The sequence below is a fragment of the Notechis scutatus genome, chromosome 3 (assembly GCF_049901735.1).
Source record: "Notechis scutatus isolate UNSWTSFEM ecotype Mainland chromosome 3, rNotScu1.2, whole genome shotgun sequence".
NCBI lineage: Eukaryota > Metazoa > Chordata > Lepidosauria > Squamata > Elapidae > Notechis > Notechis scutatus.
This window is the reverse complement of record NC_142011.1, coordinates 55,068,579-55,081,748: the sequence shown is the minus strand read 5'-3', so window position 1 is coordinate 55,081,748 and position 13,170 is coordinate 55,068,579. Positions and strand designations below refer to the sequence as shown.

Below are 13,170 nucleotides of genomic sequence, written 5' to 3'. Positions count from 1 at the left end.
TGGGTGCAAAGAAAGGTCAGACCATCTTTGAAGTTCCCCAACCCTTGTTAGTCAGACTTTCTGGAGAGTGTTTGGTAATTCATTTTCCCACACATAAATAACCCTGATGGGACAGAGAGAAACATCAGAGATTTTTCTGATTGTTACCCTGAAGCTGCCACAAGTTACAATGTGGGTCACCAGCGGCATAAATGGATTGCTGAAGTGCTCCAGAGATAGGCTGTGGGGCCAGGGCTTCTTAGACCAACATACGTTCCTCTCCACTCAAGGGTGGAAGGAAAGCCCATTTCTCCAGATGTGAGGAAGAACCATAAATATGCATTTATAATTATAAATAAGCATATGCACGTTTCCTACTGATTTGTGCCTTGTGGTTCTGAATCCTATAGATTTTGAATATGTGCATATATTTGAATATATCCCAATGTCACACATATGGGAACTTAGTAAAGAAATGTTTTGTGTCAAAGATCAGTCTCTTCTATCTAACAAGGAACAGAATCATTTCAAAGAGTCATTTGGCAGGCAGATATGACCAATATGAAAGTATGATCTCTATCTAGAGACTATTTTCTGTCTGTCTAGGAATCTACGGTACTATATTTTTATCAGAGCTCATGCAAACTGACATGAACATGTGCAAAGAACACAGCTTTGGAACAAGATATCATTTATGTATTTATTTTTTGCATGCAATGGTGATCAGAAATACCTGAATAGTGGTTTGCGAATTATCTTGCAATATATCAGGTATTATGTTTAAAATGACAAGACTAGAGTTCATTCAATACACTGCTGAGAAGTTAAAATACAGCTGGATGTGTTGATTAAACAGATACAGTATTCACTATTGTAAAAAGCAGAATTTTTTTTCTTAGATTGCCTTTGCCAGCCCAACTCGATTGTTGCCTCTGTCAAAAATGCTGTAGTACTCTCTTATGAACACATCTCCTAGAATCCAGAGATCCCCATTAGATGGTTGGAAAGTAGTGCTGCAAAGGTCTGACATAAACTAGAGGGATTATAGAAGAAAACAACAATAAAACAACATTATAGAAGAAAGCAACAACAACAGCAAAAAAATTTAAAAACAGCCATAAAACTGAATCTGTGCATGGATTATTCAATGAATTGATTTTGGTCAAATTGTACCAGGAAATCTACAAACACAAAAAGATAAGCAAGTGAAAATATATAAAGGAAAGAATAAACTAAATAAAAATAATGAAGTAAATTGGTGTATGGTCTACGAAGAGATAATTAGTTAAGATGCTATCCAAAGGAATAAAAATCCAATTGTTCAAGTAAGAAAGCTCTTTAAAGCTCTGTATGGAGATTTCAGATTTGCAAAATGCTTTGTGGGCTGCTTCATTGAGGAAAAAAAATGAACTGTAATATTATCCTATCTTTAAACTGTGCCAGTGGATATACAGTGGGACAGGCTAGTATTGAAATTCTTTCTGCTAGTGGGGGTGGGGGGAGGGAATGCCAGTGAATTTATATGGACATTATAATAGTGTTGTTTTGTATTGCTGTACTTTTAATCCAGGAAGACATAAATAACATATGTGTTATTTGTGTTATTGAGAAATATTAATATCAAGAGTATAAATTTTCAGGAGATAACACTGTTGAGAGATTGGTTAAAAACTCTACAGACTCATCCGAACAAATGGATAGGCTTGGTTAGTGTAAATTTTGGCTTGATTCTTTGTTGCTTAGGATGTTGTGCAAATCAGTTTATTCTGTTTGTTTACAGTTTAACCATTATGTGAATTCAAACATTGACTAATTCACTAAGCACATAGATAGAAACTATAAGGAGATTTAGGCTTGGAAGTGGACTGTGGTTTCCAAATATCCATCAAGCCCTGAAATAATATAATGGAGGAGATTCCTAAGCAGCCTATTTTTTTTTTTTCACAGGGTGGTTGACTTGGTTCTATGTTATCATTTTGGTGTACTAGTTGCATAAAAAGTACTCACTGGTCAGTATTCCCCAGGCATAGATTATATAGGCAGGGTTACACAGATGTTTTGGGACAATGCCTACAATTCCCAGACAGCAGAGCTAAAATTAGGGCCCATACTATTCTAGAATTGTTGGAATTATAATTCAACATATTTAAAGAGTTGAATTGGATAAGATCTTCTAGTTTATTATCAATATTTGGTAAGTCTAGTGCAGAGATGCCAGGAATTGTAGAGGATGACCAGGTTGAACCTGAGGGAGGGGTCAAATGTGTCATCAGTCACGAGTCCCTGTAAGCCTGCAAGAGATCTAAGTCCAGCCCAACTTGAATGCCTCTTAATTCCTGTTCATTTCCCTTGATCGTTAGTAGCTCAGATTTTGTAGAGAGATTAACCTTGCAATAAGTCTTTATACTCATTTTAAGTGCCTGAATCTCTTGATTTCCCCAGCACTTGACAGGTATGCTGGGAAGGATCTTACAAACACATCAAATTTGGGGCTTTGTTTTACTGCTATGTTTATGCTTTTCATTGTGGAAGCATAACAATGGTGTGATAGGATAGCTGGACATAGCAGTATCTGGGACAAGAGAGTAATAAAACTTGCCAGCTTTACATCTCATGTATTTTTTTACATAAAGTAGACCATGTTCTGTCTAGAGATTAGCTCAGATTAGCTTGGCAATTTGAAGATATGTGGACTTCAACTCCCACAATTCCCCAGCCAGCAAGTTGCTAAGGTTGAGAGACACTGATCTAGATTATAGGCTGCTCTTTTTCCTTTAGTGTAACCTTCTGACTTCAAGTAGCTAAAATTAGAACAGCAAGCAGACTTTTTCTTTTCTCTTTGCCATTGCAAAAACACATACTGTGGTCTAAAAAAGAAAAGATTTTGCAATTTTCTATGCAAAGAGGAACTGAGGGGAAAACAGCATTATTTTCTTCCACCTTTTGCCTTTCCTGGAACAACTAAACAAACACTTGCGACAGCTGATATCATATTGCAACTTTTGGATCAAAAAATCTTGATGGAGATAAGCACGTAACCTGCAGGACAAAATTACTAAAAGTCAAAAACCTTATTCAAGAATCAAATCTATGTTAACATAATAGTATCTGAGTGCAGGTATGGTTGCTCTTCCAAACAGCATCTTTATCCTTGAATTTGAGATGTACTTCAAAAGAGCATCTCTAGACCCAAACTGCATTACTAAGAATATTTCTTTAAAAAGATTGCCTCCATCTTTCCGTTTTCATCCCTTGCCTTGCACAGAGTTATGCACTTCTAATCTGCATAGAAATAGTAGCAACCAAACACTTGAATATAAATCCAAATCTGTTATGTACCTTGCGAGTATAAGCTGCTGGCGGCAGTGGATAGTGGATTCCATTGATCACAAAAACAATATCAGGAAGGTTGGAGGGATTGCTGCAGTTGATTACAGACTACACAAAACAAGGAAGAGTGTTCTTGAATTATTCTGATCATAACAGATAGTATTTTTTTTAATCATAAAATGCAACATTTTTGCTCCATATATGAAATTCCAAGAAAGTAAAATTGCTGTCTTAAGCGGTAATTCATTATTATGTTTATTAAGTGTTATGTCTCAAAGGTGCTTTTTCAAAAGGCAGCTGGACTTTCTTCATTTTTCCTTGAAAACCTTTCGCTTCTCATCCAAGAAGCTTCTTCAGTTCAGAACTGAATGAGAAATTAAATGTCTTCAAAGAAAAAAGAAGTCCAGTACCTTTTGAAAAATCATGACCTGGATGACTGAGAATCTCCATAAACATTAAGTGTTTTGCTTGAGGTGAATAATAAGTATTAAGTGTTATGCTTGAGGTGAACATCACCTTGCAAATCAAGATAGTTTCAGTTACTTTGATTACATGATAAATACAGGAAGTATTTTTTGAATCAATCTCTAGAAAGATTTAATATTCTTTACTATTTAATTTTTTTACAGCCGTAAGAACCCATGATCCTCTCATATACTTTATGAGTAAAACATTACCTTAACAGGACTATCACATTTAGATTTGAATTTTGATGAAACATATAGGCAGAAATCTGCTGAAGTGGAAATCCACAATGCAAACTGAGCAGTAATACAAATCAGATATCTACCAACCTATATATTTCTATACCAAACCCCTTACAGCCTGGTATTGTTTGGGTACCAGTGTGATAAAGATGAGTAAAAAAGTCTTTCAAATGTAATGAATGACAAATACAATGGCAGAGAATAAGGGGTTTGATCTTACCTGCCCCGGTTTAGCTCCAATGGCTTTTAGGATGCTAATTATGTCGGATGATGGACCAGCCAGGAGGGAGGTACCTGTATCAACAATTGCTTGACAGCCACTATTGCAGGCAATCTTCTGACCATTCACTAGAACACTAAGAAACAGAAATCATGTGATGGTGATACTAGAAATAAAAAAGGCTCCCACTTATTAAAGTATAATTAATATGTCCCTTAAGAAGTTATTGTGCGGGTGACTAATATGGTACTCTACTATATAATTAGTCAAGACTAAACTATGATATGTGTTTGAAACTGCAGAAAGCAGTTATAATAAATGTAGCTGGTAACTCTTTAGAGCAGGAACCTCTGCTTTTCCAATACGTAACATGCCACGCGTAGTCAACATTTTCTTTCCAGTATTTTCTTTCTTTCTAGAGTTTGACTTATCTCCCTTTCTTTTCACTTCTTATTCCTTCAGGTTATGAATCTTAAAAATATTTCATAAAACTTTCCAATGTAATGTCCAATAATAGAACTCAATCTATATACTGTATATTGTTTATAGGCTAAATAATAGTACTTATAGCAAATCCGGCTTACCTGTCCATTGAAATCTGCCAGTATGTTTGTTGACTCACAGGGATCCAGTTAATAGAACCAGTATAATAAGAATGATCTATTCCACCAAAAGTGATCATGCTCCCAGTTTCTTTCCTGAAACATGAATATGAAGTTGTCAAGCCATTTGATGTGCATTAAGTTTTCAGCTAAAATGATAAGTTTTCAAAAACCTTTAGTGTTACAAAGTGCCAGAAGATGTTCATATCGCTGTTACAAAGAACGTTAAATAATAATTGCTATTCTCCCATTCCCAGAATTAATTAAAAAAAAGATTCCACATCCTCACATGCAACAAAAGAAAACAAAAGGAGCTGCTTGCACTTTCACACTCCACCAAAACGTTCACTTTGTGCATATTTGTCCAGTAATGTGGGCTGTGGGGGGGGGATTCTGAGTGGCTGAACTGTGAAGCCACCAAGCCACTATTTCCTGCAAAGGTCCATGTTCTGTCTTTAAATTGCTGGCTGAATATAAAGACAGCCAGGCAAACTCTACAAAGGCTTCCATACAAAGTTTCTTTAAGGCATCCTCAAGGTATAACTCACAGTTATGTCGAGATTCATCTAATGTCCAATTCTTTGCATAGTTAACTTCATAGTGTGAAAATAGTTATCTTCATACCATAACCATGGAGCAAAGCAGCACGATGCTGCTGGGGTCCAAGCAAGAAAAATGGAAACTCCCCCAACCCAACCAAGGGTCAATTCAGTGACCAATCAGGATTACAGATGTGACCACATGACATGAACTACATTTCCCATGATGCATTAACTACATTTCCCATGAGGCATTCCCTTAAGGGGACAGCTCCCAATTCCCAATTAACTATCCCAATTCCCAATTAACTACATACTGTCTGGACAGCACAGTCCAGGTAGAAGTGCTCAAGTCCAGGACCAGGGTAGAAGATCTCCCCAGTAATGAATTCTGTTCATAAGCTCTATGGAGTTCCAGCTTTTTAATTGCAAAAGAAGCATCAATGTCAACACAACCATACCTGGCCCAGAAATCCACTGGCTCAGCTCTCTCTGCTGCTGAGATTGTGGAATCAGAGAGAGCCCATGCTACTTTAAACCTAATGCAGAATCATTCAGAGAACTTGCCATGAGAAGTTCCAAAGGTGCTTTCCCAAAAGTTAATTGACTTTCTTGGGGGTTTTTTCCTTGAAAAAGTTTCACTTCTCATTCAAGAAGCTTCTTCTGAACTGAAGAAACTTTTTGGATGAGAAACAATAGCAATAGCACTTAGACTTATATACCGCTTCACAGTGCTTCACAGCCCTCTCTAAGCGGTTTACAGAGTCAGCATATTTCCCCCAATAATCTGGCTCCTCATTTTACCCAACCTCAGAAGGATGGAAGGTTGAGTCAACCTTGTGCCTGGTGAAATTCAAACTGCCAAACTGCAGGCAGCTGACAGTCAGCAGAAGTAGCCTGCAATACTGCATTCTAACCACTGCACCCCACAGTGGTGGGATTCAAAAATTTTTACTACTGGTTCTGTGGGCGTGGCTTGGTGGGCGTGGCAGGGGAAGGATACTGTAAAATCTCCAGTCAGAGGTGGTATTTGCCGGTTCTCCGAATTGCTCAATATTTCCGCTACCGGTACTCCAGAACTGGTCAGAACCTGCTGAATACCACCTCTGGCACCACCTCTAAGAATCAATGCATTTTCAAGGGGGGAAAAACCAAGAAAATCCAGTTGCCTTTTAGAAAAGCACCTTTGGGACAACCATGACTAGGATGATAGAGAATCTCCACAGACATTTTGCTGTGAGAAGGTTGGCCTTTACACAAATGCAAGCTCAATAGAACAACAGCTGTCTTATTCTTTGCTGTTTAATCATTTTAGAGTAATAACCGATGGCCATCTCCTACACTTTAAGAGTACAACTCAATTCTTATTCAGATGAAATGATTGGGTTACCAAAGAAATCTATTCCATGGTGAATTTTCCTTCCACCACTAACAACTGGTAGATCAAAATATTATTTACCGGCTGAGATAAAAAGAAAACAAGTCTTGTTGCACTAAACCTTCTTTCACCAAATTATCAAATACAGGAGTTGCTTGATCAACTGAAATTGAAGGGTAGGCTAAGCCCAGGATGCCATCAAACTTTGCATAGGTAAAAATGCTTCCTGGCTCTTCAAAGCTCAAACCAAAAGGTTGATTGGTATCACTATAGCTGGACACCTAGAAGAGAAGCAAAGTATTCCTTTATCTATTAACTTGGTGAATCCCCAGAGCAGACTTTTAATACCGGTATCATGAATGATGGCCACCCTCATAAGCCTATGCTCATATTCTTTAGAACACAATTAGATTAATAAATATCGCAGCTTCAAGACAATAACTGAGCCAACCATAACCTTTTACTAATTAATTAAAATTACTCAAGAGTCTGAGTCTGCCCAAAACCAGCAACAACTCTATTTCGTTGTGCTCTCAGGTCCAAGGCGAATATGTAGCTGCTGGCATCAAGCACAGAACTTAGTGTGAGCTGCTCTTTGTATGTCATTTCTGTCATTTTTTTTCCCCTTCCTTCGCAGAAATGAGCATAAGATTTGATCTTGTTACTGGAATGTTGATGGGGTGGGTGGTAATCAATAAGGTCAAGTTGGTGCCCACAACCATGAATTTGAAACCCCCACCTCTTTTTTAAACCCCATCCCCTTAAAAAGGGCAGGAGCTGTAGAGAGCAGAGAGAGAGAATGTGTGTGTGTGAGAGAGAGAGAGAGAAAGAGCAGAAAAAGTCTATGCATAATGGAGTGACTGAAGAGAAAAGTTAGAGAAGTTCTTGGTAAGTTGAGAAAGGAGAAAGAAAGATCCAACAGTAGCTTTCCTGGAAGAAGGGAAGATCCCAAGGGATGAGAATTCTACCCTAGACCCAAGTTAGGGAGAATGGAATTGTCAATCACTGGTAAAGCCCTAGTCTTTGTGGAAGACCTACAGCAGGGGTGTCCAACCTTGGCAACTTTAAGACTTGTGGACTTCAACTCCCAGAATTCCTCAGCCAGCTTTGCTGGCTGAGGAATTCTGGGAGTTGAAGTCCACAAGTCTTAAAGTTGCCAAGGTTGGACACCCCTGACCTACAGCTTCACCAGTGGACAAGCAGTAGACCTTCAGCCTAAGCAGATCCAGGAGAAAGTCAAGCAGTGCTGAGCATAGTACAGGAAATTTCTAACCCATTCTTTTATTTTCTCTCTCTTTCTTTGGGCAAGCCCAGAAATGGGAGGAGGAAATTGGGCAAAAGGAGAAGGAAAACATCCCCCGTAGGGGAGATGGATGGTATAGAAATTTAATAAATAAATAAAATAGATAAATCAGCTAGCAGATGAGCTGGAAAGAAACATACTCTCTGGGAGGGAGACTTAGGGGAAAAAAACTGAAAACCGGGACTGAGCGGTACATGCTTGTTGTTAAACAAGTGAATAGTAAAAAGGCATAAAAGATTCCAGTGCTTTCCTGCCACCCTTATTACTATTCATTTTATTCAATTATTCGATATTATTATTATTATTATTCAAAAAGAACCTTCTCATACTGTTGATACTACTGTATTAGAACCCCAGGAAAAAGGGAAGAGAATTAGGAATGTCTTTTTTTAACACACAAAATTGTTGTGAACCACAACATTGTTAACCATTTACTATCTGCTCATCTTTTAGGTACCTACAGAACGCATGGTTTTACCTGCACTGTGTCATATCCTAGCATGCCTTTCATGCTTCCTGTGCCATACCAAATGGCCATAGATTGTTTTGTCTTCTTGAAAGTAGAAGAAAGGTTTGGGTTAAATTGTTGATGGTTTTCTAAATGTAAAAACAAAACAAAACACCAGTCATTAATTAATATTAAAACAGCTTTTAATCAATGGTGGGTATCGAGCTCAAATTTCTTCCTGAGGAAAAATATTGCAACATTTTACAGTGCAGAGCATTTGAAATATATTATTATTATTAGCCAATTAAAAGGAAATGCTTTCCTTTTATTATCCCATTAAAAGGAAAAGCCACATAGATAGTTAATAAAACTAGTGGGTAGAATTATTTACTAGAGAAATATCACTTAATATTTAAAAATGGTATTTCTGGAAAATACTATCCGTTACTGTTTCCATCGCTCTTCAAAGAAGAAGACTGATTTTAACATGACCATTTTGAAACCTTTTGCTGAAAATTACCCTGTGCTTTTACAAATTAAAATTTGTCTGTGCAGTCATGTAAATGTCTTCCCAAAATCAAATCCCATAAGTGGATTTGGAACAGTGGAACATGTTCTTTAGAACAAGGGTGTCAAACTCAAGGCCTGGGAGCTGAATCCGGCCCACAGGGTACTTAGATCTGGCCCACGGGGCCATCCTGGAAACAATGAAGGACCGGCCTGCAGTGCTTCTGCCAGTGAAAACAGGCTCCTGAGCTCCCTTTTCGGCTGCCACAGCCTCCTGCAACCCTCTGCCAGTGAAAATGGAACTCGGGAAGGTGGTGGGCAGGATGGGCGTGGTCCGCTCGACGTCATTCCTGTCGAGGGTACTTGTGGTGGCCTGAGCAGTCTGCTAGTGAAAACAGACTCCGGGCTCCATTTTCACTGGCAGAGAGTTGTAGGAGGCCGTGGCAGCCAAAAAAGGAGCTCAGGAGCCTGTTTTCACTGGCAGAGCACTTGGGCCATCTTAGGCACCCCTGACAGAAGTGACATTGAGCTGGTCATAGCTACCCTGGCCCCATGAGGTCAAACACAACCCTGATGTGACCTTCAATGAAATTGAGTTTGACACCCCTGCCTTAGAAGATTGCACTCTGCTACCCAAACGCTATTCATGCTTATTGTTAGAAGCCAAATTCCATTGCATTCAGTGGACCTTGTTCCTAAAATCCCACTGCCAAATGCTCCTGATTCTTATTTAAAGTTCATGGGATACTGTTCTCTACCATTCTACATCTTTTTGAATCTTGGATGTATATGTGAATATGGAGCATTTGAACTGTCCTGCCGATCGGTATCTTTGCCCTTTATGGCCAGTAGCCTTGAACAGGCAAAGAAACCGGCACTTTGTTGTTGATCATAAATCAACTGCTTTGGAGAGTCCTTGGTGGTCTCTTAGTTTGGTTGTTTTCTTGCAAACGTTTTATTCAATGCTAGCAAGAAAACAACCAAGTTCAGAGACCGCTAAGAACTCCACTGTTGAACCCCGAGCTATATATATTCTATTGGTATCAACTGCCCATTTATCCTGCCCGCTTCTTGCCTAGCCCTGTACCCTTCCACCAATCTTTAAAAAATTAAAATGAAATAAAGCAAGCATATTTCTACCCCTGGGCTCATCATAATAGCATGATAACGGACCTTGTTCTGTTCCTTTAATTTATTATTTGGTCCGCTTTTCAAGCCAGCGGAGTGTTAAGCAGCACTGAAAGGAGAAGGATGAGGCAGAAAAGATGTCCTCTCCACAGAAACAAAGGCCATCCTATGTCAAATGCTTTTCTCCTCTGTGCTGCAAAATGAGTTTTCCTCATTTTTAAGAAAGTGCTTAACTCTGTATTCTGCTACAATGGCAGGCCTTCGGGACACACTGGTGAGATTTTAGGGAGCAGGGTATCTCATGCCATTATCATCCCTCTAGAGAAATTCTTCATTAAGTAGAGCAATGGCTTCAGGCATTTTTTTTCATCTTGCAGGATTTTCTAGCTATGAGGCACTGAAGCTGCATCTTTCATAGCTATCACTGCTATCCAGGAAATATAATACAATTTTGTACATTTATTTGATCAAGTCTGATGAAGACAGTTACTTACTGCATGCTGGACTTTTGCAGAAAATAGATGGTACCCAGAGATTTGATGATCCAGTGTCAAACACAACAGTGAATTCCTGCGGTGGTGTTCCAATGTAGATTTTTCCATAGTACTGGACCTGTTAATTTGTAAATAATAAATATATGTTGGAAGACCTGAGTATAGTAGATCTTTTTGACAATTTTAATATTGAACCATGAGATAAACACCATAAGCCTAAGTGTTACAAAATAAAGGAAGAGCAAAAACATCCATAGAAGGGAATAAAACAACAAGGTGGGAATTACACAAATAGAAACCAAATGAATAAACGGAATATGTGTGCCACCCTTTAGCTACATAAATAAGAGAAATCGAGCTAGCATTATTTCACTTGCACTTTGACATCTATAATGGTAAAACAATTTACATTTGTTCAAATATCAGTTTTTATCACAGGAAATTAATAATGTACATTTGGGGAAAGGTTTTTCCATGTTAAAACATACTATCTGGACACAGGGCTCCAAGCTAGAGAGCATCAAGGACTCCACAGTTCAACCCTCAGCTACATATATTCTCTTTTATTGGCAAATCAAAAGAAAACCAGCAACTTACATCCAAGTAGTTCAAGAGTGGTTCATCAGCCAGTTGACCGGGATTGAAAACAGCTGGAGAATACTTGGTGTACTTAGTACTAATGTCATAATGATGTTTCTGTAGAAGATTTTCTAGCAAATGTTTCTGACTAAGAGTATCTCTAAGTTTCTCTCCTTTCCAAATGGGAACTCTGGTATACAAAAACAAAATGAGTAGATGCTGTGTTGTTGTTCCTCTCCTTTTAATGAAAAAAAGTTAGAAATCCACCCTACCTCTAAATTAAATAAAAAAACATTTATGGATTTAAATCAAATATCTTTTCAACTTGATTCCTTCAGCAGCAAAAATATTAATACAGCTCGTACTCATGAACATAATAAACCATACATCCAAAAGAATTGCACAAATGTAAGAGATGAAGAGACGACTGCCTAAAGAAAATGCTACAAGTTCATTTATTCCACCTTTAAACTTTAAAAGCATTAGTTGAAATTTTTAGCCAGTTTGTAGATATTTAATATCTGATTTAGGTAATATTTAAGATGACCTTTACATCTTAGTAAAATCAAAAGAGTATAACGATGCCTTTAATATTGGCTCAATCTGCTTTCTCTTTGCATTGTATTGTATTAAAATAACAATGTAATTTTAAATCTGAATATACCATCCATAGTTCATCTCCCCTGTATTGCCAAAATAGAAAGCTCATGAATAAATCAAGTAAACAAGCAAACAATTGCAGCTGTCAATGATGAAAATATTAGTAATAAAATGAGAACTGACTGAACAAAACTTTCAGAAAAAGCCACAAGAGAGAAGAGAATTGCTAGGCACTTCATGTTGCTCCTTCCACCAAAGATCTCCAGTTGCGCTGGTGCCTCCTCTACATGCTGTTGCTATTTTATAGCTACTGGAGTAGTTCCCACCTTCATCTGAATAACAGGTTATCATAATTCAACAAAGAAACTCTACTCTCTGGTAACCAACTCACTTTGCTCTCTGTAAACACATCAAAATCTTATCAGGATCTCCAATATTTATCATTTGCTGTAGTGACTACACTGCCAATCATCCTGTTTCAAAGTCAATCATGACTTGATTATATGTATAGGATTAAGCAGCTGCCTATCACAATACACCAAACTATTCGTTTCAAATAATATTACTGAAATTCTCAACAAATTGGAGATGCTATACCAGTAGAGCTGTTTAGGATTGGGGTACCATTCTGTGTCTTGGATGCTATATCCTTGTCACCATCTTTTTGGAATCATTTTTGTTGTCTTTATTGCAGCATTACTTTCCTTGGCTAAACATGATGCACATAAAACCATGTTAAAAGTGTAGATATAAATAATAAATTTGATGGGTTAAAATAGTTCTGAATAAAACCCAGGATGGCACCGAAAAGCAGAAAATAACAATTGGATTCAAATTGTAATCTGATGAATTGGAATTTGATTTGTTGCTGCCAAACATGAAGAAGAAAATCTAGACTGATTATTATAGCTTTGGCAGAAAAGATTGAAAAGGACACAAGTACAAGAAATGCAGAGCTAACAGAAATGATGTGTGATGAACTGGATTCTCTTGGCAAGATGGCTGCTGTGTTTTCAGAGGGGCCTTTAAACAATGGATGCTGCAGAGATATTTACATAAGAGACTAATAGTCCTGGCGAATGAGATGCAATTGCTGGGAAAATCCATAGTTAATGGCATTATTACTAAGAGTAATCTAAGGAATGGTTTTATTGTTAAGCGTCAAACGAGGATATTTGATCCTGGATGGACCAGAGATAATGATTGGGATGATCTGTGATAGATAAGAAACCATTGTAGACTTTCTATGAGTTAATTATAATAATACATTGTTGCAGAGAGCCCTGGAATTTAACTTCCTTGTTGATTAACTTGCTAACTATTATATAGATATAGATATAGATATAGATATAGATA

At 37.7% G+C, this 13,170-nt stretch overlaps 1 protein-coding gene across 1 annotated transcript; it reads right to left on the bottom strand.

Annotated features, from left to right (window-relative positions):
• Window positions 1-656: 656 nt before the first annotated feature.
• Window positions 657-12,226, bottom strand: LOC113418854 (embryonic pepsinogen-like). Its single transcript, XM_087958970.1, has 9 exons — window positions 11,998-12,226; window positions 11,233-11,404; window positions 10,636-10,753; window positions 8,537-8,655; window positions 6,837-7,036; window positions 4,821-4,934; window positions 4,237-4,372; window positions 3,319-3,417; window positions 657-1,012 (listed from the first exon to the last, which is right to left on the bottom strand). Exons 1-9 carry the CDS (start codon window positions 12,051-12,053, stop codon window positions 875-877), a joined length of 1,152 nt encoding a protein of 383 aa, XP_087815096.1. The 5' UTR covers window positions 12,054-12,226; the 3' UTR covers window positions 657-874.
• Between the last annotated feature and the right edge of the window lie 944 nt (window positions 12,227-13,170).

Bases quoted from the DNA above. Each gene is read 5' to 3' on its own strand.
- LOC113418854 (XM_087958970.1), bottom strand. From the start codon at position 12,053: ATGAAGTGCCTAGCAATTCTCTTCTCTCTTGTGGCTTTTTCTGAAAGT. The intron at 4,935-6,836 runs GTAAATAATATT...TTCATGTTTCAG, and splicing joins TTTTCTTTTTATCTCAGCCG to GAAAGAAACTGGGAGCATGA. The intron at 1,013-3,318 runs GTACATAACAGA...TAATCCCTCTAG, and splicing joins CAGCAGCTTATACTCGCAAG to TTTATGTCAGACCTTTGCAG.